The 26,107-nt window shown below is 34.3% G+C and overlaps 1 protein-coding gene across 6 annotated transcripts in view; it reads left to right on the forward strand.

Annotated features, from left to right (window-relative positions):
* The first annotated feature begins 3,654 nt into the window (after positions 1-3,654).
* Positions 3,655-26,107, forward strand: part of LOC149554581 (uncharacterized) — an 88,477-nt gene continuing 66,024 nt past the window's right edge. For 5 of the 6 annotated variants that reach the window (XR_016364387.1, XR_016364388.1, XM_089828635.1 and 2 more), the window contains exons 1-6: positions 3,655-3,852; positions 6,125-6,799; positions 8,079-8,133; positions 8,483-8,540; positions 21,121-21,215; positions 21,329-21,432. Coding sequence is in view for 4 of the 6 variants with exons in the window: in XM_089828635.1 (XP_089684761.1) it covers positions 6,432-6,799; positions 8,079-8,133; positions 8,483-8,540; positions 21,121-21,215; positions 21,329-21,432 (680 nt within the window). In the remaining 2 variants the exon portion in view is untranslated. Of the gene's footprint in view, positions 3,853-5,947; positions 6,030-6,124; positions 6,800-8,078; positions 8,134-8,482; positions 8,541-21,120; positions 21,216-21,328; positions 21,433-26,107 lie in introns of all 6 variants that reach the window. The other variant, XM_089828636.1, reaches the window with a different exon arrangement.

Here is a 26,107-nt window from a genome sequence, read left to right on the forward strand (position 1 = left end):
TAAATAACCTTTTTATTAGGGTTTGTGTAGCAACTGTAACAGGCTTTCCCAAGAGACTAGCAATTTTATGTAAAATGTCTTCTTGCCAAAACTCCAAGGGGAGGTGAGGTAGATGAATCCAAATAGGAGCTCGAGAAGGCATCTCTTTAGCTAAATTAAAACTTGCATGCCATGGTTTAATAAATAATCCAACCTGATTATAAAAATATGGGCCACCTTCAAAAACTTTATTGCAATCTGCAATATTTGAGAAAATAACCATAAAATAGCTATTTGCTGCAAGCATAATGTCATATCTCCTTCAATCTACCAGGAACACTGGATCCAAGCCTCAAGAGTGGAAAAAGGAATACGAATACAAACTTATAAATTAGAGCATGTCTACTCCAATATGAGACATCTTCTTCCACCAAATTAGGAGGAATGACCAAAATTGGGCGATCCTAGGTTCCAAGAAGACACCCACTAACCTTCTTCATATTAGAACTAGCACTCATATAAAATGTATCTGCTTGTTGTGCATGCATGCTTGAAGAGGACCCATTATGAGCCTTGTCAATGCGAGAAAGATCCACAATTGATGCCATAGAAATCTCTGCCATGGAAAGATTGAAACCTAGAAAGACAAACAAAAACTAGAACAACTGCTAGCAAATTGAAAAAGTCCCCGCAAATGCCAAACAGAAACAAAACCCCTGCATGCAAACTTGTAACCAAGCTAGGGCACCTCCATCTCTCCCTCCTGATCAAGTTCCAATTGTCTCAAAAAGTACTATCATATTGGTTCCCCTATAGGCATGGATTTAATCAAGAAGAAAACATATAATATATTGAGAACTTATAATAATCAATGTTCTAATACAAAATTCATAATTCAATATATTAAACCTAAATATATAGAAAACACAATAAGTAGATTGATACGAGTGGATATATTCTCTTGTAAATGTATATGGTCACTTCTGTTAATATCCTTTTGGTTGATCTTATATGGGTAGGTATACTCATTGATTTGGGAATTTGGCATGGTCTTTATAAACACACTCCTTTTCATTATGATATAATGTTCATAATTAAAATTGATACACAAAGTTAGTAATATCTAAATTTTCTTAATCATACCCTAAATTTATATCTATTTACTACTTGATTCGTGGATTTATTTACTACCAAGATGTCGAGAAATATCTTTAGTAAATCTTATATGCAATTTTTTGTTATATGGTACTAATAAGGTTGGCAAGATCTTTGGAAGTTATCTTTTAGTCATATGCGAGAATTGGGAATGCCTTAAAAAATGGTGGTATATGAGAAGGTTTAATGGAGACTCCAAAGCAAGAAATAAAGAATGAGAAAGATGATTGTACATCATACCTCTCATGTATGCAATATATAGCAATGATAATTTTTCTACTTGTAATTTGTATAACCATCTTATAATTATATAACGGGTCCAAAGTAAATATGGATTTCTTTGTAGTTTGGGCAATGCTGAAAGGTTTCTTCACCCAATTCTTTCTTAGTGGCATGCATTTTTAATCGTGTTGTAAAAATTTAAAAAATTAATAAAATCAATCGACTATGACCTATTATCTAAAAAAATGCTTTATTGTTTTAATTGTTGTTTATTATTAAATCCCATTTCAAAATGGGGACATGACAACTTATTCCAAATTTTCAACGTCCTTAATCCACTTTAAGGACTCATTCAAAGAAATCATAACATCTCCATCATGACAACTAATGTGGCCACCAAATTTGTACCAACACTACCAAGTTCTGCCTAAAGTGAAACAAACATTTCCCAAAGTTTTTGTACCCTCTAATGTTTCAAGAACCACTCCATTTCTCATTCCTTGATCAAAGTTCATGTCCCAAATTGATTCTACTCCTATTTTGTTGGAGATCTACCAATAGAAGAGTTGTCGAGCGTGTCCCTTTTCAAAACCTTTGAGACATCACTGCTCAAATCTTGTTGACCCATTGTTGATCCCACATCTTCAATGACCTTTTGTACTTTTATGTTACATAGTATAAACCCCACTTAAACAATGAAGTAACATCTTCAAGAGCCTCAATTGATTCTCCATCATCCTCTTTTTCCAATGAATAAGATTGAGGGAAGACTTCCTTCCACAAAGTCACATTTTTATGGAATTTCTACTTCAAATAGTTTACACCCACATGCTTGGGCAAGAATATCTTCAACATTTAAAAGGTATTTTTTTTTTATCCATCGGTTGAAGCCACTCACAACTAGGAAGCTTTAGGAATAAATCTATTGGGAGAGCTTTGATCAAGTCCATCTGAACCAGATTGCAGGTGTAAGTAGTATGATAAATTCTTGGGGTCCCTTGTCCATCCCCAAAAATATAACCAAAGAATTTCCATTAGCTTCAAAATAAGAATCAAACCAATATCAAAGTGGGAGATCAGAAAGTCTTACCCAAAGAGGAATCTTGTCAGAGGACTATAAAGATGGATTGAAAGCTAGGTACCAAGGTTTCAACAAGAATAAAAACTTATTCTCCTAATTCGATTGAGAATTACTTATGATTTTCTTCCTATCTTGCTCATTGTCAAACAACACCACAAAGGAACTCCATGCTTCACAATAGATTTCAATATTCCCATAAAAAATGCCCCCACACACCTTTGATGTCCATTAATGTAGCTTACCTAGATTAGGCTAGAAACCCATATATCTCCCTATCAAGCTTGTCTAAATGAAAAAAAAAAAACATTTATGCTATCTCTTCTTCGATCTCTTCCAGACAAGCTGTTAGCTTATTTGCAAAGGGCTCAACCCATTTTGTGCTCATCTTCTTTACTACTTCCATATATAACCCTCACTCCTTTTCAGAAGTCGTCTTCTCCTTTTTCAAAGCTCTTGAGGTCAAAGTGTCATCCTTAATGACGTTCAAATTCACCACTATGGACACTCCAAAAACTATCATCCACACCATTTGCAAACGTATACAAACGACATTCAAACTCACCACTATGGACGCTCTAAAATCTATCTCCTCTTATGAAAAATCCACCATAAACATTGGGGTTTTTTTTGCTAGCCTTAGGAACAACTTTTATGGTCAATGAGGTCACCTTAGGTGTCCCTTGTGAATAACTGTACCAATCAACATTGCAATGTTAGAAGGCAAAAACCTCAACCAAAGAGACAAAATCAGAAGAGTGCTCCATAACCATCAAGGATGAATTTAACACAACTATATATCTATTTGTATCTTGGATAATCAAATTAACATCTAATTTATATAAAATTTATAATAATTTTAATTTGTGATAGTGATATCAAGATTCAACAATGTGATATTTTAAGTCAAACTCATTTACCTATATTTTATGAATAGCAATTCACACATACCCATCTCTCATAAGAATGAATAGAATAACACTCATCACATCTAAATGATATTCACACAAATAAGAAAATAGAACTTCTTAAAAGAAATCACCCATCAGTTTTAATTCTAATAATTATTATCCTAAAAAATACACTCTTGTAGTTATTCCTCTACTACCTAGAGTGTTGCTACCAGTCCGCAATGGTTAGGCCAGCTTGTAACCGTAGTAACCACCATACCCTTAGGTTAAGGTTCCGTTAAAAGTCAGAACTTGCGGTTGCAACACGCCGTTTCGTTCCGTCAAGTGCTTTCCTGGGGAACGTTAGGATTTTTATTCCAAATTTCTAACGGCAACTCCAACACAAAAACAAAATAAACTCTTCAAATTTTTTCCTCTCTATCCTGAAGACACAGCAGCCTCCATTTAGCTTCCAACAGGTCTAGAGATCGAAGCCCTGCAAAGCGCAGGCGGCCAATAAAAACTCAGGTAAGCTGGTTTTGGAATGGCTCGAGGGTTTGGAAAGACGTATCGAGTCAATTCATTAGTTAATTAAAATTGAAAACATTTGTTATTATTTGTCGAGGAGCTCAGCTAAACAGCTCGTGCATTGAAATTTGCCCTAAATTGACTGAGCTCTGTGCGTGCGTCGCTTTAAAAACAATCTGTGCTGTTTGTCTTGGAGCAGTTAATTTGGTCTGAGTTTGATGTTTGCAGGGTGCAGCTTGGCTCTCTGGTGTGTATGTACATTTTTTGAGGTGTATTTAGCTTGTTTATTTTGAATTATTATTTTTAAGAAGGATTTGGGTAGAGATGTATTTTCTGAAACTGTCGTGGATAATTTGGGCTGAATTATTGGTATTGTTGTTTGATTAGGTTTTGTTTCTTGGAAGGTGTTCTTGTGGTTATTTATATAGTTTTTTGGTTCGTTTGCTTTAGGTATTGTTAGTTTGGAACGAGGATTCGCACAAAGAGGCATATGTTGAAGCTATTCTGGACATTATGTTTTGAATTATTGTTATTGTTATTTGGTCAGATTTTGTCGCTTGGAGATGCTTGTGGTTTGTTTTTCGGATGTTTTTGGTTTGTTCACTTTTGATTATTGTTATTTGTTGGAGCTGTTCTTGATAATAATATAATTTAGTCAAATGATTGTTATTGCTATTTGATTAGATTTTACAGCTTAAAAGGTGTATTTGTGGTTCGTCTTGGTGCTCTTTGGTTTCTTGGCTTGAATTATTGTTATTTTAACATGAGGATTTACATGGACAGCCATATGCTGAAGCTGTCATGGATGATTTTGGTTGTATTTATTGTTATTTGTGTTTAGTTAGATTTTGCAGCCTGTAAGGTATGCTTTCTGTTTTGTAGAGATTTCATTCTGTACTTGCTGAATTATTGTTATTTTAGAATGAAGACTTTTGATGGAGTCTTTTGTTAAAACCTTTCTGCAATGATTTACTGCTCTTAAAATTTAGCTAGGTTTTGCAATTTGGAAGAGGTTTTCTTTACATTCGGCAGGGGCAGCTCAGCACCTAACACCTTTTTGGTTCGTTCAATGTTTTTGGTTTGTTCTCTTAAAATTATTGCTGTCTTTGAAGGATATTTCTGACAAGAAGGCATTTGTAAAAGTTCCTTTGGATCGTATGCATGTAATTATTGTTATCTAGTTGGATTTGACCCTTAGATGGTGTGCTTGTGGATTTTATTGTGAAATATTGGTATTCTAATATATTATAAGCAAAATTTTCTTAGGAATGCATTTGCCAAAATTATTTTCAATAACTTGGGCTGAATTATTTCTATTAGGATTTGGTCAGGTTTTTGTAACTTGAAAGGTTTTTTTAATTCAATTTCTGGGGGCATCTTTACATTTGATGTGTTTGTGGATGGTTTAGTGTTATTGGTATGTTTATTTTCTATTATTGTTTTCTTGGAATGAGACTTTTGCTGGAGAGCATGTGCCAAGGCTTTTATAGATTGTTTGCATCAAAATGTTGCTTTTAATGTTTTTCTGGTTCAGTCTTGTTGGAATTACTCAATATTGTTGTCTTAGAACAAATATTTTCACCGGAAAACATTTGACAAGTCTCTTGTGGGTGATCTATGCTGAATTATTAATATTGTTATATGTTTAGTTTTGCAAGCTGGTTGGTTTACTTCTGTTTCTTTTCATTTGAAGCGCTGTTAGTTTAAAAGGAAGGATTTGGCAGGAAGTTATTTTGAAAGCTGTTATGAATTCCATTGTATTATTTTTAGTGCTATTTTATTGGGTTTTTTCACTTCTGAATTGTCTGCAGCTGTGCATCTGGTTCTTTTGTATTTTTTTTACTCTAGAAAGAATATTTTTAGAAGAATACTTTTGTCATAAATGTATTTTGCATTGTGTTATTATTGTTAGGATTTGATCAGGTTTTGCATCTTGGAAGAGATTTGCAATTTGACTTGTGGGAACAGCTTAGCTTTTTGGTGTGTTTTGGTTTATCTTGTTTGAATTGTTGTTCTCTTTTTCAGGAAGACATATGCAAAATTCATATATGTGTTTTGTGTTGAATTATTTATATTTATATTGCTATTTATTTAGGCTCTGCAACTTGGAAGGTGTACTTATGCATCATTGACGTTCTGGATCATTTCTTTCAAATTATTGATAGTTTAGAAGGAAGGTACATGGAGAAGATACTTGTCAAAGTTTTTTTGGATACTTTTTTATTTGGCATTTTGCATAAAATCATTGTTATTGTTTATGTTATCTGGTTAGGTTTTGGAGCTTGGAAGAACGAAATGGCTGGAAATTGGGGTTTGGCTTTGAACTAAAATGATTTTATCAATTTCCACAAGAGTATGCTGGCGTATGGAACCCACAAAGCGAAAGATGCAGGCCATTGGCACTTAAGAGTAGGGAAGAGAGATTGAATTTGTTGCCATACAGATTCCTTTTGGAGGGCATACCTTCTATTGTTAATTTTGGTGTATGGTTAAATTTCAATTTCAGATATAGTTTTGTGTAGGTCAGTTAATATTTAAGAGGGCCTGTGTTTGACTCTGTTGACTAAGTTCAGTTGGAAATGAGAATTGAGGTGGCAAGGGGTAAGGGAAGGAGAGCAGAGATGGAGGTGGAACACGAACAGGGGCTAGTGCAGGCAGAAACGAAGAAAGTGGCAGCTGAATTGGACAAGCCACTAGTAGCAGCAGTGTTGAAGCCAAAGAAAGGAAGGCCGAGGAAGGGTAAAGAGCCAATGTTGGAGCAGGGACAGCAAATAAGAATGGATCATGGACAGAGATTGGAAGTAGGAAAAGAAGAATTGGAAAGTGTAGATGTGCACAGAGATGGTGAAAGCTGTGCTAATAATGATAAAAGTAATGGGGCTTCATGCTCATCTCAATCAGTGGAGAGTCTTGAGAGTCCTGTGAAGGGGTTGCCTCCAGTTAAAGGGTATGGGAATTCATTTACCACTTAAATGCAAGGTTCTGAATTCACTTTTATATGAAAGCCCCTGATTTCACTTTCATTTAACATCTTCTTTTTTGAAAAATGCTCTCTTATTGTACATCAAGAAACTTGATATTTATGCAAGGGAAACAATGGATGGACTAGGGAAATATTGTCCTATGAAAAGTTGCCTAGAAACAGGATTATCATGTCAATTGAATAACGAAGGTGTAATAAGAAATGTCCAATAACATCTGCTCCTGCCCCAAGAGGGGAGGAATTGACACTCCATGAAATTAAGCAAGTTGGGGTTTTTAAAGTGTTGTCAATTCCTGCTTTAAAAAGCTCAACTTTGCTAAACTAAGTGTCAAAATGTATTCATAAAAAATTTCCTTAGTTTTCATCTTCTGAAAGAATTAGTTTATTCATCTCATAGACTACTTGTCACATGCTTTTCTTAATGCTATTGATTTGCAAAAGGTAGCAATTCTTTTCATTTTTTCCCTTATTTATTTAGTTACTAGTGATAATTGCCAGAACATAATATTTAATGGCTGTGATAGCTGTTAATATCTGACATTAATAAACTTTTCTCCTGTTGTGGTATGTGTTGATAGATTGCCATAGAATTATGAAATCTTAATTCTATCTGGTATTGTTGTCAATATTCTAGTTCTGTTTAATGCATGCAGAATGCCACCGAGCTAGCTCTTATGATAGTAGCCATAGTTCTGTTTTATCAACTATTTGTTAGTGTTCTCAACTCACATTTCTTTTTCTTGGCACGTATATTTTTTAAGTATGGCTTGCCTTACAATGGTGATGGGAATAATAACTTGAGTTGTAATCTTTTGATATGATGGTTAACATCAATGGGCCTTCTTTTCTTTTGATTAAAAATTCACCATACTTGTGCTGAACATATTTGGCCATTTACTAGTGCTATTGCTGCCATACCCTTGCGTCTGTCATTCCTATCATAAGCAACTGGTTCATTTCTAAGTGTCCTTTTCTCTTATCCAGATTTACTATTCCTCGAGCTTCATTTTGTTAGTTTCCTAAATTTATTTTCAACTTTTTGTCTTCCTTCAGTTTTCATTGAGTATCTTTGCATATATATTTTTCATGAGTTGTGAATCAATAACAACCTTCTTAAGCTCTTCTGGAATTGATTATATTTTAGGGGCTTCTTTGAAGAAGCTTATTGTTTCATGAATGTGTCTGTGTGCATGATTTTCATGTTTGGGTTTATGTTATTATTAACATAAAAATTACTTTCCAGGCCAACAGGGGGTCCTCAAAGGCGGTCATCCAAGGGAGGCTGGACAGAAGAAGAGGTGAGGCATTGGTTGTCAAATCATTCTAAATATAGGCTTTGTTGTAGTTATTTGGGCGATGATGCTAGAATGCTCATCTGAATGGTTGTGTGCTATCAACCATCAAAATTCAACTACACATTGAGAAGAGTTTAGTAAACTCTTGAATGCAATCCACAGGATATGGATTTGTTAGTTTTTGAAATTTGCTGAAGTTTGTGCACACATGTTGATGTAATACAGGACATCTCATGTGGAATATAATGCTATAAGCAGTTTAGAAGGTATCATGTAGTGAAATGTAAGAGATCCCAAGTTTCTTCTTCTGAAGCATTTTGTTTTCACTTAGCTTATGTTTATAAAATTGCAGGATGAAATTTTGAGGAGAGCTGTTCAGTGTTATAACGGCAAAAATTGGAAGAGAATAGGTAGTTTTTCAATTTCATTCCCAAAATATACCTTATTGAATATATTATAATTATATTTGTTATCATTGCTTTACGTTCTATTTGAAACAGTGTGAAATATTGATAGAAGAATGCCAAACATTAAAAAGAAAGAAGTACATCAAATAAGAGTTTGCATCTGTAGAAGATAAGATTTATTGATTTGTGAGTACTAGGATAATCTAAGAAATCATTCTACATTAATGCAGAAGCATTGCTCTTGTAGATTGTAAATGATATGTTGAACTATTGAAGGTACTGTATCTCATTATTAAGACTCCTGTCACTGAGGTTTCAATATCTCACTAGCTGAACCGGAAGACCAGCTGAAACTAGCTTGAAGAAAGATGATTGTAGATGGAAGTGATAAAATACCTGACAACTTCAAATTTCCATTTGTAATGGTAGAATATTGTGTAAACTAATAGAAATGGAAGCAATGAACAATTTGATTATGAAGGAGGAATGCAATATCAGTGAAAGTCAATCATAAGAGTAATTGACCAAACCAGGCATACTAAACCAACCAGCGAACTACATTATGCTAAAATTAATATCTATACAAGAGTCGATAGATTATTAATAATTATATATGTATAATAATATTCTAACAATTCAATCATCATTACATCACCTTCTTAAGAGTACAAATCAACATCTGCAAAGCATTGAACTTCATGATGGTAAGTTGTTTGGTTAAGATTTTAGCACCGTGTTCTTGAGTGGAACAATAAGGGAGCTCATTGTGAGTGGCACTGAAACTCATGTTTTTAGTGTGTTCATAAAAAAATGGAACATGAGCAAACTTCAACACTCCTTGATTGCCTCAATACAAAATTTTAGGTTTCAATGGCACCCTTTTCTGTCAAGATGCAACATAAGCATATTGCTTCACAGATAGCCCCCCTGCAATACACTATTTTGCTTTTGTGGAAGAGCGAGCATCAACTGTTTGCTTTTTACTCCAAAGTCGATCTGAAAAGAAAACAAAGCTTGAAATAGACTTCTTGTCCTCCCAAGTTCTTGCGTAGTTTGCATCTATATACCTTTGCCAAAAAAAATCTTCAAATGTTTGGGTGCACTAGAATCAATATACCAGCTTGGTCCATTTAGGTCTTATTTAGTGGATGTTTGAGTCTCCACAACAGGCAAAAGACCTTCATCAGGAACACCCATCTATGTAACATTTCCATTTTGATCCTGCCTTTTTGGCTAATAGGGATTCTTCTCTCCTTTGAGGATTCCGATCTGGCTTTTTTTGGGTCACGGTTCATTATAGGCAAAGGAATTATATCAGTGTTCTTGGAGATTATGCCCCTATTTACCATAAATGAAATATTTTTAATTTTTTGTGTAGATGTATTGTCTTGTTTAGATATTGATGAAGGACCACTCTGATTTTTGGGTTTTTCCCCTTATCTTGAGATAAGAGAGTTTGATTGTGTTGAGTTATGAGGATCGCTGCAAATGTAGTAGCACTGCTTGTACAGTATGCGTTTTCCAAGGGCAACAATCTCTTGTATTTATATTGAAAAATGAGTTAAGACGAGACATGTCCCTTCATGGGACATGTCTATTCATTATTATGTGATTAATATAAATCATAAATGACAATCATAATTTTATATATATATCTCTTGAGTCATTATATTAATTTCTCTAATAGTTTCATAATATATATATATATATATGTATATATACATCTCATATATACTATCTTCACAAGTTTTGATTCATAGGTTAATCCAATAGAAGCTACCAAACATCAACACTCCCTCTTAGCTAGGGAGGATAAACACGACATTACCTCAATGTAAAATCATGAATCGCAAGTTTTAAGGATATTTTCGATTAGAAGATATCCACCATTTAGATATCATCTGATGATATCAAGAGTAATGGCCTTGGTATATCAAGTCACATGATATTGACCAAGTACCAAAAAATTCCATAGATAATGTATCCTCAATAATACTTATCATAGAAACATGCATGGTTTGTTTAAGGAACTTTATCAACAATGAAATATATAATCTATCATGATTTGTCTCAAACATCATAAGATGTCCATCACAATAGAAGGCCATGGTCTAATTAAGGATCTTAATCCATCATGCAAGTTATCATCTACCATGATTTGCTTAGACATCATAAGATGTCCATCACAATAGAAGGCCATGGTCTGTTTAAGGAACATAATCCACCATGTAAGTTATCATCTATCACGATCTACTTAGACATCGTAAGATGCTCATTACAATAGAAGGCCATGGTCTATTTAAGGAACTTAATCCACCGTGCAAGTTATAATCTATCATGATCTGCATAGACATCATAAGATGTCCATCATAATAGAAGATTAAGTTTTTTAAAGATCGTCACCTTTCAATAACCTATGTAAATACAAGTGATAATCATTTGGAAGTCATCACTTCCTTATGATGTACATAGGGGGTAGACCCATTAAAATCATGCAGTTACACACATGGATTTTCTAGCTCCCTCTAGATATCAATCTTCTGAGCTCCTCATCCAATTTTGTTTCTTGATGAAGTGTCAAATTCCCTCTGAATCTGATATCAATCTTCCTTTTCTTGTAAGAACATCCTAGGAGGAAAAGGTCAAGGCAAATAGCTCTTCTAGTACATATTAAAATAAAAAAAGAATGACTAGTATAATACTCAAGGATAATAATTTTGCATCAATCCAGTATAATATAGATAAATATATACTTTGAATATATATGGATATATTCCATATTCTTTAATCTATGTTTTTAACATATTAATTTCTTATTAATGCCACATATAATGATCTAAGATGACCAATTTCCCCAATCTATATTCACTTATATTTATAAGAAATAAGCAATTAATACTTATCTCCAATTGGTACCTATTTGGCTCCCTCCTCAAAGACAAGTCGTCAATGGCAAAAATGTTCGCTATTTCTTCCCTTATCATTGCTTGCATCCTTTGACCTGTATTTCATATCTCCTTGTGTTCAATGTTGACCCTGTTTCCCAATTTATTGGTTGACAATAATCCTTGCACTATTAAAGTAATCAATGCAAAAAATCATAGCCTTTCTCGATAATATTAATGCTCTTTGGACTTCGGCATCATTATAATCTCAAATCATTTGATCAAACTTTATATAATTAAAGTCCATCAAAATAAAGTCTTATCAGCTCAACATAATATCGAATGCCCATATTATAATAAAATGTTCTATGCTATTTCCTATCTTATATATCTATGTGCCTTGTGGGGTCCAATAACTCCCCCTTGAAGTGACCTCCGCCATCTGTCAATTCAAAAATCTTTGACAATGAAGTTTATTACTATCCCAATGCATTTCCACGTTAATGTTTTGCGATTACCTCATTTGATCTGCTTTTCCACTCTACATTTTGAGATTGCCTTATTTGTATTTAATGTCTCATCTGTGCCTATTTGATTTATGTCCGTATCGTTCCCAATAATCTTAATGAAACTCTGCCAATGTTATCAGTTACTGAGCAGTAACAACTTGCCATTGAGCTAGTATTATTGGGGTTCAACGTGGATATTCGGATCACATGTTGACTGTTTTTCATACTGTAGATTCCTTTTTTTTCCCACTTTACTGTCTGTAGACCGTTTTATACTTGGACTGTAATACCTCTTCATAATTCAAATAGGATGGTTGGTAATCATAATATTAATTGTTTTAATGATCATCTGCCTTGTATTGAATGTATATGAAACTTGTTGCAACTATCAAACATGATAGATTGGAGCAATATCATACCTACCTTAACGTTCTGTATATAATTCTCATATATATCCCTCCTTTAAAATTTTTTCTTACATTTGCAGCTTGGCTTTGATACCATGTTGAGTTATGAGGATTGCCGCAAATGTAATATCACTGCCTGTATGGTATGTGTTTTCCAAGGGCAGCAATTACTTGTATTAATATTGAAAAATGAGTCCAGGAGAGACATGTCCATTCATGGGACATGTCTATTCATTATTATGTGATTAATATAAATCACAATTATATATATAAATATAAGCATTTTTTTACATCTCATATTTACAAAATATATATACATATCTTCACAAGTTTTGACTTGTAGGTTTATCTGACTGAAGCTACCAAACATCAATAGATTGTATAGAAAATTCAAATTCTTATCATGAATTGCCTCTTCTTGTTGACGCAGATTCACCTAATTGTCAAATGATTCCTTTTTGTTAGCCACATTGAGACGAGACAAAAAATCAAACAGTAGGGGGCAATGCTATCAAGACAGTGGGTACAAGAGAGTTGTCTAAGTTTTTTCCTCTAACACTTGTTGGTGATGTCCTTAATATTACAATTTTTTGGAAACATTCCCCAATTTTTCACCATTATAATTGCAAACAATGTAATTGATGCTACAACTAGAGGAATTGATTTTGACTCTAGGATTAATATATTGTCTTCAGACAATCCCAAGCCTCTTTGTTAGTTGTGGTTGTTTGGATGTGAGGTTAAACCTCATTGGTAACACCAAACATGGTTATTATTTTGGTCATATTATATTGTGTTTGTTCATCTCCAGCTTGTGTGCATTAGGTAAATCTTCTAGAAATTACATCCCACAAATTGTCAAACTCAGATTCTAGTTTTCCATGATGAATAATTATCACCTCTTAGCATCCAGAATTTGAAATCAATATTTCAGACTTTGGGAAGCAATATTTCTTCTTAATATGAGGGGTCCTTAACTCTTCAAAAAGAAAATTTCAACTGTATTTCTCTGCAATGATTTACCGGTTTGATGCCACAAATGTCGTTGTTGGTGACATTTAATGTGTTAGATATAGTATTTCGGCATGACACAAACTAATATTAATAATGTCTTTCAAACATTTGGAAAAATTGTTGGAAGCATGAATGCTGATGATACTTCTATGGGGGAGTATTGTAGAAACATGATTAGATCATTATCATGAGGATATGTTACATTCATGACTGTGTTTGTCATTGATGTCAACATAGCAGTTTTCTGTGGTATGTGACAAAAGAACAACGGTAAAGATCAAGTTGGTACGAATAGATCGTTGATTATTTTCACCGAGTGAGGTTAAAGAGAGATACTACTAAGTGTCTAGTATATGCAGCTATCCTTGGAAGCATAAGATATTAAGTTTGGAAGAAGTTATGCAAGTTTTGGTGAAAATTGTTCTGAGATAGAGTTTACAGAAGCATGTTCTGGTAATCTTGTTATATCTCTTAGTAGAGTTACTATTATGAGAAGCAAGGTTAAAGACGTGTGGAAGACATGTTGGAGATGACGTGGCTAAGCTCGCTCGTCATAATATTACATGTATGGAAAGTTATTCAAGTTACAAGGCGACAGATTAATTTTATTGCTAAGTATAACGTGTTCTTAATGAGGTCTTATAATAATTAATTGAGAAGGTGTAATAGCCAACTAAGGGAATTGTTTTATGGATTCGGTATAAAGGAAGGACATTTTTTTTTGTTATGTATGAATGAAGGAACGATTGCAAGTAGTACAAAGAACATAACAAAAGAGAAACAAGTTGATATGCGAGGATAAGCAGAGCAGAGCAAAGTTGGAGAGAACTTCGTTGTTGAGGTTTTATTCTAAGATCCAAGTTTGATATTTGGATCCGAGGTTCGTGACCTAGTCTGCAAGCGTTGACAATTATTGGTCCGGTTGACAGGACAGAGGAAAGAGGTTAAAGCATAGTACAAACAAGTATTCTACAAGGAATAGTTGAGAGATCAGTTGTACAGTAAAGTTCAGTGGTTTTTCCCTAGAAGCTATTTGGACAGTGGGTCCTTCTGCCTTCTACAACTCATAATAGGGATTCATAGTCTCCTAACAGGGACTCTTATGTATTGAATGTGTTTATAGACTTCTAACAAGGTTCATCCTCTAACAAGGAATATATATATCAGTATATCTTTGTGGGCATCATTTTCATTGGGGTTTTCCCTCTGATCAAGGGTATAACAAATCTGGTGTAATTGTGTATGTGCATCTTGTTATGGTTGTTTATTTTGATTAGATGGTTAAGATTAATTAAGGTTGATAAATGTTTTAATTGGATAACTGATTCACCCCCCCCCGCCCTCTTAGTTATCTTGGTGGACTATTATTTCTAACAATTGGTATCAAAGCACCAGGTCCTTGAGGAAGCAGCAGGTCCTTGAGGATAAGCTTAACAACTTTGGGAGATCAGTGGCGAGTTATTTAGAAAAGTTAGTCTTGAATCCGATGGAGGAAATTTCGACACCCAGAAGATGGAGCTTCTTGGTGAGAGATCAAAATTGTGTACAGAATTGAGCATTGAGTTTCTGGATAGAGGCACAAGTAAAGATAGATCGAGATCCAAAGAAGATATAGAGATCAAAAAAGGTATTGATCTGCTTATGAATAGAGAGCTAGAAGGTATGGAAGTTTTTGCTTGTTGGACATGTAATGAGTTTGGTCATTTTTTATCTACATGCCCTAAGGGAGTAAGGAAAACTAGAAAGAGTTTGCTTTCTGATGAAGATGAAGAATTTAAAGCAAGTATGGAAAGATTCATGAATGATTGTGATAATGAGCTTGGATTGGTTAAGGAAAATGAAGTATTAGAAGTGATAGCTTTGGTAACTATTGTTGATGATGAAGAAGAGGATAATTTTGGAATTGATAGATAGAATGATGAAGTATTCTTTGAGACTAACAATGATTTGTAGAATGAAGGAGAGCTAAGGCAGGAGCAAAGTTTGGAACCTAGAACATAGCTAAGAGCTGAGATAACAACTCCTACTTCCAGTAAGAATATGACAAAGAATCATCCACCAGAGCATATCCTCGGCAGCAAAGATAAAGGTGTGATGACAAGAAGCAAAATCAATGAAGAACTATGCCTGATATCTCAAGTAGAACCAAAGAATGCAGATGAGGCATGTAAAGATGACTATTGGAAGCAAGCTATGAAAGAAGAATTGGATCAGATAATGAAGAATGAGACATGGGAATTGGGCCCTAGACCAGTTGACAAGAATGTGATAGTAACAAAATGGGTATTTAGGAACAAGATGAATGAACAAGGTGAAGTTGTAAGGAAAAAGCAAGATTGGTATGTAAAGGTTACTCACATCAAGAAGGAATATATTATGACGAAACCTATGCTTCTGTGGCAAGAATTGAAGCAGTAAGGTTATTCTTAGCCTATGCAATACATAAGAAATTCAAAGTGTATCAGATGGATGTTAAGTCAACATTTTTGAATGGAGAACTTGAAGAAGAGGTATACATAGAACAACCTGAAGGTTTTCTTTTAACAGATGACAAGGACATGGTATGCAGATTGAAGAAAGCATTGTATGGCTTAAAACAAGCACCCAAAACTTGGTATGCAAGGTTGGACATGCATTTGACAAAACTTGGATTTAGCAAAGGTATGGCAGACATTAATCTATACTGGAAAGAAATAGACAATGGATTAATAATTTTGGTAATATTTGTTGAAGATATGATATTTGGAGGAGATGACGATGAAAGTGACAAGTTTGCAGAAGAAATGAAGAAGGAATTTGAAATGAGTATGATAGGAGAAATGATATACTTCCTAGGATTACAAATTGTGTAGGATAAAGAAGGAATCTTTATTTCTCAGACTAAGTATTTGAAAGATCTATTGAAAAGGTTTAGTTTGGAAACATGTAAACCAGTTGGAACACCTATGGTAATTGGACACAAGTTATCTACAAAGGATGAGACACTTACTGTTGAGCAAAAAAAGTACAGATCTATGATTAGAGGATTGCAATATTTGACTCACATGAGGCCAAATATAGCAAATGCAGTTGGAATTGTTGCAAGATTTCAAGCTGATCCTAGAGAAGTACATTTTGCAGCAATTAAAAGGATATTTAGATATCTGAAGGGAACACCAGAGTTCGGATTGTAGTATGACAGATCTAATGATTTCACTTTATATGCTTATATTGATGCTGATTGGCCAGGCAATATGGATGACAGAAAGAGCACCAGTGGTGGAGCTTTCATTCTTGGAGGAAGATTGGTTTGTTTGTTAAGCAAGAAGCAGGACTGTACCTCATAGAGTATAGTAGAGGTAGAATATGTTGTAGCAACAAACAATTGTAATCAAATTGTTTGACTTTGTTGTCATGCATTGTGATAACACAAGCATAGTAAATATGTCTAAGAATCCGGTGTTGCATTCTAAGACTAAGCACATTTCTATCAAATATCACATGTTGAGAAAGAAAGTTGCAGAAAAGGAAATTAGATTGTAGTATGTAAGCACTAAAGAGTAGATTGCAGATATTTTCACCAAACCTCTTCCCAAAGAGACTTTTGAGTATTTGCGAGGTATGCTAGGGGTTATGCCCCTACCCACATCAGAGTAAATGATGCAAGAGTGCATTAGTCCAGTGATAGAGAGCACTATTGTTTGTCTAGACTGAATGCTGATGCTTCCTATATGGGGGAGTATCTATGATGGACAGAGTCATCTAGGACTCTTGATAGGTGTTGTTTTGAACAGTGCCTTCAGACGCTTGATCAAGTTAGAGACAATTGTTGTAGAGATAGATGATTGCTGAAACCTTTGACATTGATGTCAATAGGGGAGAGATTACAACATGAAAAACAATTTGATATAGAGTACATTGAGTTATATCAATGGGGGAGAATGATTGATGAGGAGGATTTGAAAAGAAAGGATAACAATATTTTACAATTGGTATTCTTGGAACTAGATTTTTTCATCTATGTGACCATCAATGCCAAGGGGAGAGATTGTCGAAAGCATGAATGTTGATGATACTTCTATGGGGGAGCATTGTAGAAACATGATTAGATCATTATCATGATGATATGTTACATTCATGACTATGTTTGTCATTGATGTCAACATAGCAGTTTTCTGTGGTATCTGACAGGAGAACAACGGTAAAGATCAAGTTGTGTACAAATAGATTGTTGAGTATTTTCACTAAGCGAGGTTAAAGGGAGATACTACTAAGTGTCTAGTATATGCAGCTATCCTCGGAAGCGTAAGATATTAAGTCTGGAAGAAGTTATGCAAGTTTTGGTGAAAATTGTCCTGAGATAGATTTTATCGAAACATGTTCTGGTAAACTTGTTATATCTCTTAGCAAAGTTGCTATTCTGAGAAGCAAGGTTAAAGGCGTGTAGAAGACATGTTGGAGATGACGTGGCTAAGCTCGCTCATCATAATATTACATGTACGGAAAATTATTCAAGTTACAAGGTAACAGATTAATGTTATCACTAAGTATAACGTGTTCTTAATGAGGTCCTATAATAATTAATTGAGAAGGTGTAATAGCTGACTTAGGGAATTGTTTTATGGATTCGGTATAAAGGAAGGACATTTTCCTTTGTTATGTATGAATGAAGGAACGATTGCAAGAAGCACGAAGAATGGAAGAGAAGAGAAACAAGTTGATATGCAAGGATAAGCAGAGCAGAGCGAAGTTGGAGAGAACTTTGTTGTCGAGGTTTTATTTTGAGATCCGAGGTTTGATATTTGGATATGAGGTCTACAAGGTCTGACAGTGATTGGTCCAGTTGATAGGACAAAGGAAAGAGGTTAAAGCATATTACGAACAAGTATTCTACAAGGTATAGTTGAGAGATCAGTTGGATAGTGAAGTTTAGTGGTCTTGCCCCAGAAGCTGTTTGAACAGTGGGTCCTTCTGCCTTCTATAATTCCTAACAGGGTTGGAATTTCCTAACAGGGATTCAAGGTCTCCTAACAGGGACTCTTATGTACTGAATGTGTTTATAGATTCCTAACAGGGCCCATCCTCTAACAAGGAATATATATATCAGTATATTTTTGTGGGCATCATTCCCACTGGGGTTTTTCCTTTGATCAAGGGTTTCCCTAGTTAACAAATCTGGTGTAATTGTGTATGTGCATCTTGTTATGGTTGCTGTTTACTTTGATTGGATGGTTAAGATTAATTAAGGTTGATAGATGTTTTAATTGGATAAGTGATTCACCCCATCTCCCCCCCGCCCTTGGTGGACTATTATTTCTAACAAAAACGACATAAATTATTGAGCCAGTTTTTCTCGCTCATAGGTTTGTAGAATTGGTAGTTTTCTTCACACATCAAGCTTATGAATTGTTAGCAAAGAGCAGCGTGTTGGACATTGCCACCAGACTTTCCCTCTTTTGTGCAGATGCTTTCTCATGTTTTTAAACCTGTTATTTGTAATTCTTTTGTCAATTGAATAGAATAGCACGGCCTATTTCCTTGATGTGTCAAGGTTTTAAATTTCCTTTGAGCAGCAGCAGTGAGAACGTATTGGCGGCAGGAATAATTCCTGTGCTTTGGATGGTAGGATTTTAGGAAGAATATCCTTCTATCTTGGTCTGCACTTTGAGAATGCTTAATGAAAAAACTTCCATATTCTCTTTGACATGAATACTCTATACAGCAATGTGTGGCATGGGCACAACACTCATCAATAAACTCTCTGGTGTGGGCTGCATTTTGTATTCTTCAATGAATCAAAGGAACTTGATTCTTCTGTGCTCTGATACCAATAATAGAAATGGAAGCATTGAGCAACTTGATTATGAGGGGAAAATTCATATATACAAATGAAACTCAATTAGAGGGGTTACTGATCAGGTCAGGCATTCCTGACCAACCACCAAACTAGCATATGTTAACATATTACATATTAACATTTACACAATGGTGTAATAAATTTTTATTTATGTATTAGAATGTTCCAACATATACCAAGAATATTGACAGAAATTGCGTTAACCCAATTCAACTGTTATAACAAGGCAGTAGTTGCTTCACTTGCCATTTATATGCATCTATATTAGTCAAAAGTCTTGAAGATATCCGTTTCTGAGACATCATGGATATGGGATTACTGTTGAGAACATTCCTAATTGAGAGTTTGAGAGAATTCATTTGAAAACTGCTTGCTTCATCTAGGAATGTATTTTTTCATATATTTGAAATTGGTATGTACTGAACCATAAGTTGCCGATGCGGGTTCCATGATGGATTTGGGTTTAAGAATCCGATTCATGGATTTGTGAATTTTTTCCCCCATTATGATTCGTAAGGATTCGTGCGTGTATATATATATATATATATATATATATATATATATATATATTAAAAAGAAGAAGAGAAACATACATAATTGTAAAACTAAATCATTACATTGTATAAATCTATGATACCTGATCATTGATCAATTCCAAATGTCAAAGATAAACATTATGATTCAAAAAATTATCAAATCGAATTACTTCAGTACAAAATGAAAATTCAAAATACACATAATTGCTCATTAATGTTTGAAACATGATTCAGTATTCACCTCACTTCAAACTTGCAAGATGGAGAGAGAAAGTGAGTGATGTAATGTGTTTGTGAATTCTAAATAAGTGTCGTTTTAGGGTTAGAGCAAAAAAAACAATAAAAGAATTGAATTTTCCAAGTTTCAAACACAGTAATGTTTGAACCTGGTAAAGATTGTACAATAAACTGTACTACAGTGCAGAGTTAACTCATGCTTTTTTCAGAAACTACTGTAACATCTGAAATGTGGTTGCAATTACTTTGCACACATTTTGGAGTAAGAGTGAGGTATAAATAATTCATATTTCTTTGGAAATGGCAGTTTGTTTTACATTTTGTGTAGCAGTCTTATGTATGTTGAATTAGTTGAGAAGCCTCTCAAAGTGAGTCATTTCCTGAACACTGAGTTGCTGCCCTATAACGGACTGAATGTAATCTGCTTTAAATCTGTATCCATGTTAATTTTCTATTAGGAATTCAGTGAAGGGTAGCGATTGATGAATAATTTTAGGGAAAGTGTCATGAGCATAGTTACTTGCCTGTAGGTGCTTTGTGCTTAATCCTTCTCCCTTACTTTCCAAGCCATTTTCTCTAATAAGATGTAATTTCATTCATGGTAACTAGAAACTTTCGTGGGAAGAAACTGGCAATCCCAAAACAAATTTTTTTCAATTATTGTGAAGATATTGACTTTAGGGGTTAAGGAAAAATCAGAAGAAAAAAATGTTCATAGATCAAAAAAATCCCAGAAAAATTCATCACTTTGTTTATAAAACTGGTTTAACTAATAAATATGAAAAACTTGTGATTTTTTAAAGAATGGCACAAAGGCTAAATGATGATTAATTCCGTTTTTTTTCTGTAATTATGCTTTCATCTTCTATTCATTGTGTCTGGCTTCTAGGCTCTTTATAGTTTCCTGATCTTCTTCTAGTTTATATATAACTATGCAGTTTATTTTAACAGTGCATATGCTATTATGAATGTGAGTTGTGCCTGGTGGATAAGCATTTGTTTGAACCTTTGAATTATTAACTCTGGGTACCCTTCTTTTCCATCCACAGAGACAGCACTAATCTCTTTATTAGATTTTATTGTTAATTGTGACATGCATCATGTGTTATTGCTAGGTAATATATGTTCTTATTGATATTTGTTTTGAATGTTTCAACAGCCCAATATTTTCCAAACCGTACAGATGTACAGTGCTTGCACCGGTGGCAGAAAGTTATCAATCCAAATCTTATTAAGGGACCATGGACAAAAGAGGTCTGTACAATTTAGTTCTCTCACTGGGAAGAGTGGACTCTAGATATATTTGTTTTAATTCATTTTTATAATTTATTGTATTTTGATGTCCCTTTCCTGTGTCTCTTGAATAGGAAGATAATAAGATAGTAGAGCTTGTACACAAGTATGGGGTAAAAAAGTGGTCTTTCATTTCACAGTTTTTACCAGGTCGCATTGGAAAACAGTGCCGTGAAAGGTATCATTTAATACCTATGTCTATTGCTTTCCTTTCCTTTGAATGGTTGTGGAGGCTTTGGTCCTGTCTAATTCAAATGCTATGGTATTTTATCAAAATATATTTGTCCTTTTCTTTAGTTCCCGCTGTTAGCCAACAGTTCTTTAGCTTCTTTTTCTGCATGAGAGATTGACCTGTTAATATTTGGTGGAATATGCCTTGCCAGAAGTGTTGAGCTTATTGTTTATTTTCTCTTGGTTCAATTATAAATATACTTTTGTAAAATACTCTGCAGTTAATGTTGGTTATTTTTTCTTTATAACTGAAAACTCTCATTATCCGAGAATATAGATTTTAAATAAAATACAAGGCTTTATGAATCCAAGAGTGTTTCGAAATCTTGGCACACTACATGTATGATTGAGAAACTGAAGCAGGAAAATGGAACCTCTTCAAAGGAATGACACAGGTTTCGAATCAGAGCTTATTGTTAACACAAATATTAGAATGAAAGTTATATTCTATAAAAGCTGAGTGGACAAAATCACAGATACTTGGAATTGTAAATGGACTAAAGCAAACAAATATAAAGAACATCTGAAGCCTTCAAAAATTTGAAAAAATAGACATAACCCTGGATAACTATAAAATGATATAGGGGAATGGAATCCACCACAAAAAAGAGGACTCTTCATGTTATGAGGCTCTTCAAACCTATATTATAGCAGTGACAAAGATATTGCCATAAATTGCCAATGGAGCTGCATTTTGGATCTTGACCATTGCCAATGACTATAGATAGAGAAGGAAGGAGGTGAGTACAAATGCCAAACTTACAAACATGATACAGATAAGGTAAGCTGCTTGGTAGTTTCAGGGAACAAAGAGAATAATATACAATTACGATAGAAATGAGAGGGTTGTCAAAGCATACCACTGAAAGTGCTAGCAGTATTAATTCTAGAAAGGGTATATTCTAATTTCTAATACATCAATTCAGGGGCTTGAGAAATAAGAGGGTATTGAACTGAAAAATAGATGAATCTCAACAATAAAATGCTTCAGTCCCAAACAACAGAGCCAAGTACTACCAGATCTCATTATCTTACATCTATATAACTGACCATTTTACCTGATGTGCTCCTGAAATAGCAGCATTTAGTACTGAAATGAATGAAAAACTTCAGGTAGTGGATAAGGCTGTCTTGATGTCAAGGTGATTATTTTCCTTTTTTTATTTATTTTTCTACTTTCTGTGTTAACTGTAATGTATTTCACTGTGCAATTGGGAAGTTATGAAAAGACATACGACCAGTTTTGCAACTTAATTTATGCAAGATTCTGACTTTTACCTCGCTGAATGTAGTTTTCAGTACTCTTTAATATATGAGATGTTTTTCTTTGTATGTATGTGCACTTACAACCTGACTGGTATTCTACTTTGTTGCAGCTATTGTTTTTCACTTCTTTGTAGTTTGACATTTTCATTAATGGAATGCATTGTTAAAATTAATTACTACAAAATATATCAACACATGCTTTGGATAGAATTTAGGCAGTTGCGTATACTTGCTTGGTGTTTATGGAGTGCATTGTTAAAATTAATTACCACAAAATATTTTAACACATGGTTTGGATAGAATTTAGGCAGTTGTGTATACTTGGTTTGTGCTGGTATTGATTGTCCGTCCGAAGCAGTTGCCTTCGTCTTGATTTGTGAATGCAAATTTCCTTTTAGGTTTGGGATCTTAGCATCATGTCAATGACTTCATGGTATGGTGTATCAATGTATGGATTTATTCTACCATGGAGTTTTTCACAATCACTGTGGCAAAAGTTCCATAATGTCTTGCCTAATTGACTGTTTTCATGTGAATTATGTAATCTGGAAAGAGAGAACTTGCTCCCTCCCTCCATGTGGGAGACAACTAATCTGGCAAAAGAGAACTGTACCCTCATAATGGAAATATTAGAAATTAATACATATATATACGCTTTGAGAAATCACTTGTAGAGTACATGCATATGGAGAAGAGATGTAAGCGGCACAATTATGAAATAATTTAAGACGAATAGGCAAAATATATTAATCTTATCTTAAGCGGCTACCTCTTTTGCATGAAAATTGCTCTAGGCATACACTTTCCTTTATATAAATATAGATCCTATGATAATCCTCTAGGATGCCTGCAGATGCTCATTTTTTAACACTTGCTACAGATTTCATTATATTTAAAAAAAATATGTAAGGCTTGAGAAACAATAGCTTTACGGTTTACCTTTTTTCATATAATAATTCTAACATTCTGTGAATTGATTGTCGTTAAAGTTAATTTTTTCTGTTGTTGGATGATATGCATTTCTGACCTCATACATAATTGTTTGGTTAATCATAGTTTATACTAAATAACATATTGAACTGCATGTGAATTTTGCCTCAAGTCAGAGGCTAAGCTGGGGCAGAAGAGAGGAGTTTTCTTGTCATCTAATGAAATATTCAGAAAGACAAGTAGATGGTTCACAAATCTCCTGCTCTAGCTCATCTGTATCTATTCAAACAACATATTCAACATTCCCTTTCAATTCACTTGCTGTTTCCCAAGCTACCATAGGCTGATTGCAGCTGGGGACAGCCCTTTCCAAAGGGCTATTGGCTTTCTCCCAAGATCTTTTCCCAGAAATTCCGAATCATAGCTTTTGATCTACTATATCCAGTGTACTACCACTGACAAGCAAGGACAAACTCAACAATTTTGTCTATTATTATTCACAAAGAATGAGAAGGCAGCCATCTTATCCCCCATGGAAATGACAGATATCTTATATCAAACATGTAATGTATTATTCTCTGTGTAGAATGGAAACAAGGCTCTGGTTACTCAAAGAGAATGCCTTATATGCATATTAATGGGTTCTTATTTGGGGCTAAATCTCAATCAAGTTCAATGGACCCTAGCTTGTTAACCCTGAAGTGTGAAACACAAGTTACCAAGTGTTCAACTGAGTTTGCAAGGTCAGAGACTTAACCATAGTCAACTGTCAAAAAGCTAGGTCCAAAATATAACTGAGTCCAGAGTCATCCAAGAATGATGTTAGAAAGAGGATTTGAAGTATATAGAAATTGAGACAATATTGCAATCACAAACCATAACGTGGTCTAATTACCGTTTGGGTCAAGAATCATTTGGCATAAGATTTTAAATTTTGAACCTAGAGTTGAGGTTTGAAAGGATATGGAGCTAAAGACAAAGTTAAACTTGGTTATAAACTAAGTTGCTGGTCTTGGTTTGGGTCCAGGATTAGATTTGAGGTTCAAGTTTGCAGGTTCAGTCAAAATCTTTTTGGGGGGTTTGGGTTTGTCTGTACAAAAACATATAAAAAATAAAAAATAAAAAATATATACATGTATGCAGCTGTAATTGAGTTCATAATACACCACTATGCTAATTGTCAAGTAACATAGAAAAACAAACCACCATATATATTAATGGTTTTGTTCAAATAACATGGAAAAATGCCAAAATACACCACCATGTTAATATTTTAGTTAAAAAGTATTAATGCCAATTGGTAACAATCTGCCATTACTGATCATATATCGTCAAAAATATCATTATCTGCCATATCAAAATACTATGTGGTAAATCAGAATTACCACAAATGGTGCCACTGCCAGTGGCATTGTCGCCAGCACAAGGATTGGCAGCAGTACTAGTGATCTTAGATGCAACTTCATGATCACTAGGTAGCTCATGGTCATCATCAATTCCAATTGCAGCAAGGCAGACAACCAAATCATCAAACTCAACATGCTTCTGATCAACATCATGCTTCTTTATTTCTGCTTTTTTGTAGTTATTTTCTGTGTGAGTAGTGACAGGTTTGAATGTTCATAATCCAAGTGTTTTTTCTTCTTGGAGTGTAATCTGTTTTGCACTTTATTGAGTGGATGGAGTATGTGCATAAATTCCTCTTAGATGACAATGAACTAGCAACCTATCAATATTTTCAACTTTAAATTAGAGAGTTATAGAGTTGTGAATAATTTTTTTAACTATAAATTCATCAACAAGAACCTCGAGAGTTAATTAGAAACTTATGATAAAATTTTGATGGCTATGATCCTCTGTGGAAGTACCACCATTTATAAGCATCAAGCTTACGCTTGTCCGAAAAAGCTTCCAGACCATAATTTTTTGTGCATGCAAAACTCATGATTTCAGCCCTCAGTACAGGTTGTATTTCTTCATGAAAGAGTCTATGATAGGCTTTGTACTCTTAAGAAAATTCAAGATCTCTATATGAGGCAACTTTTGTGTTAGTGTCATTATGAACCCGCTAATTGTTGTACTTGGGACTTAATGCAAAGGCCATGAGATGCAAAGGAGTAGTCATTTGTTTTACCTCTCACCATGATTTTTTGTAGTTCCTTGAAGAATGTTTTTTTAGGACCTTGCTCTTTTTCATTTATGATGCCTTTCATTTCCTCAATCATTGGGTCAATGCCATCATATACCTCACCCAAGCAAGGCCTATCCATGTTAAAATGTCAGATCGTGTTCAACACAGGCCTAGTAAATTATAGGAGGTATTCAATACGATCTCACAGAAGTAATCTAGTATTGCTGCCCTACTATTTGTGGCTCTTGTAGTGCTAGATTATGCTCTAGTTAGCATTGATTACCTTTCTAGAAAA

This window comes from Cupressus sempervirens, chromosome 5 (genome assembly GCF_028749045.1).
Source record: "Cupressus sempervirens isolate cs-2001-9-10 chromosome 5, ASM2874904v1, whole genome shotgun sequence".
Classification (NCBI taxonomy): Eukaryota; Viridiplantae; Streptophyta; class Pinopsida; order Cupressales; family Cupressaceae; genus Cupressus; species Cupressus sempervirens.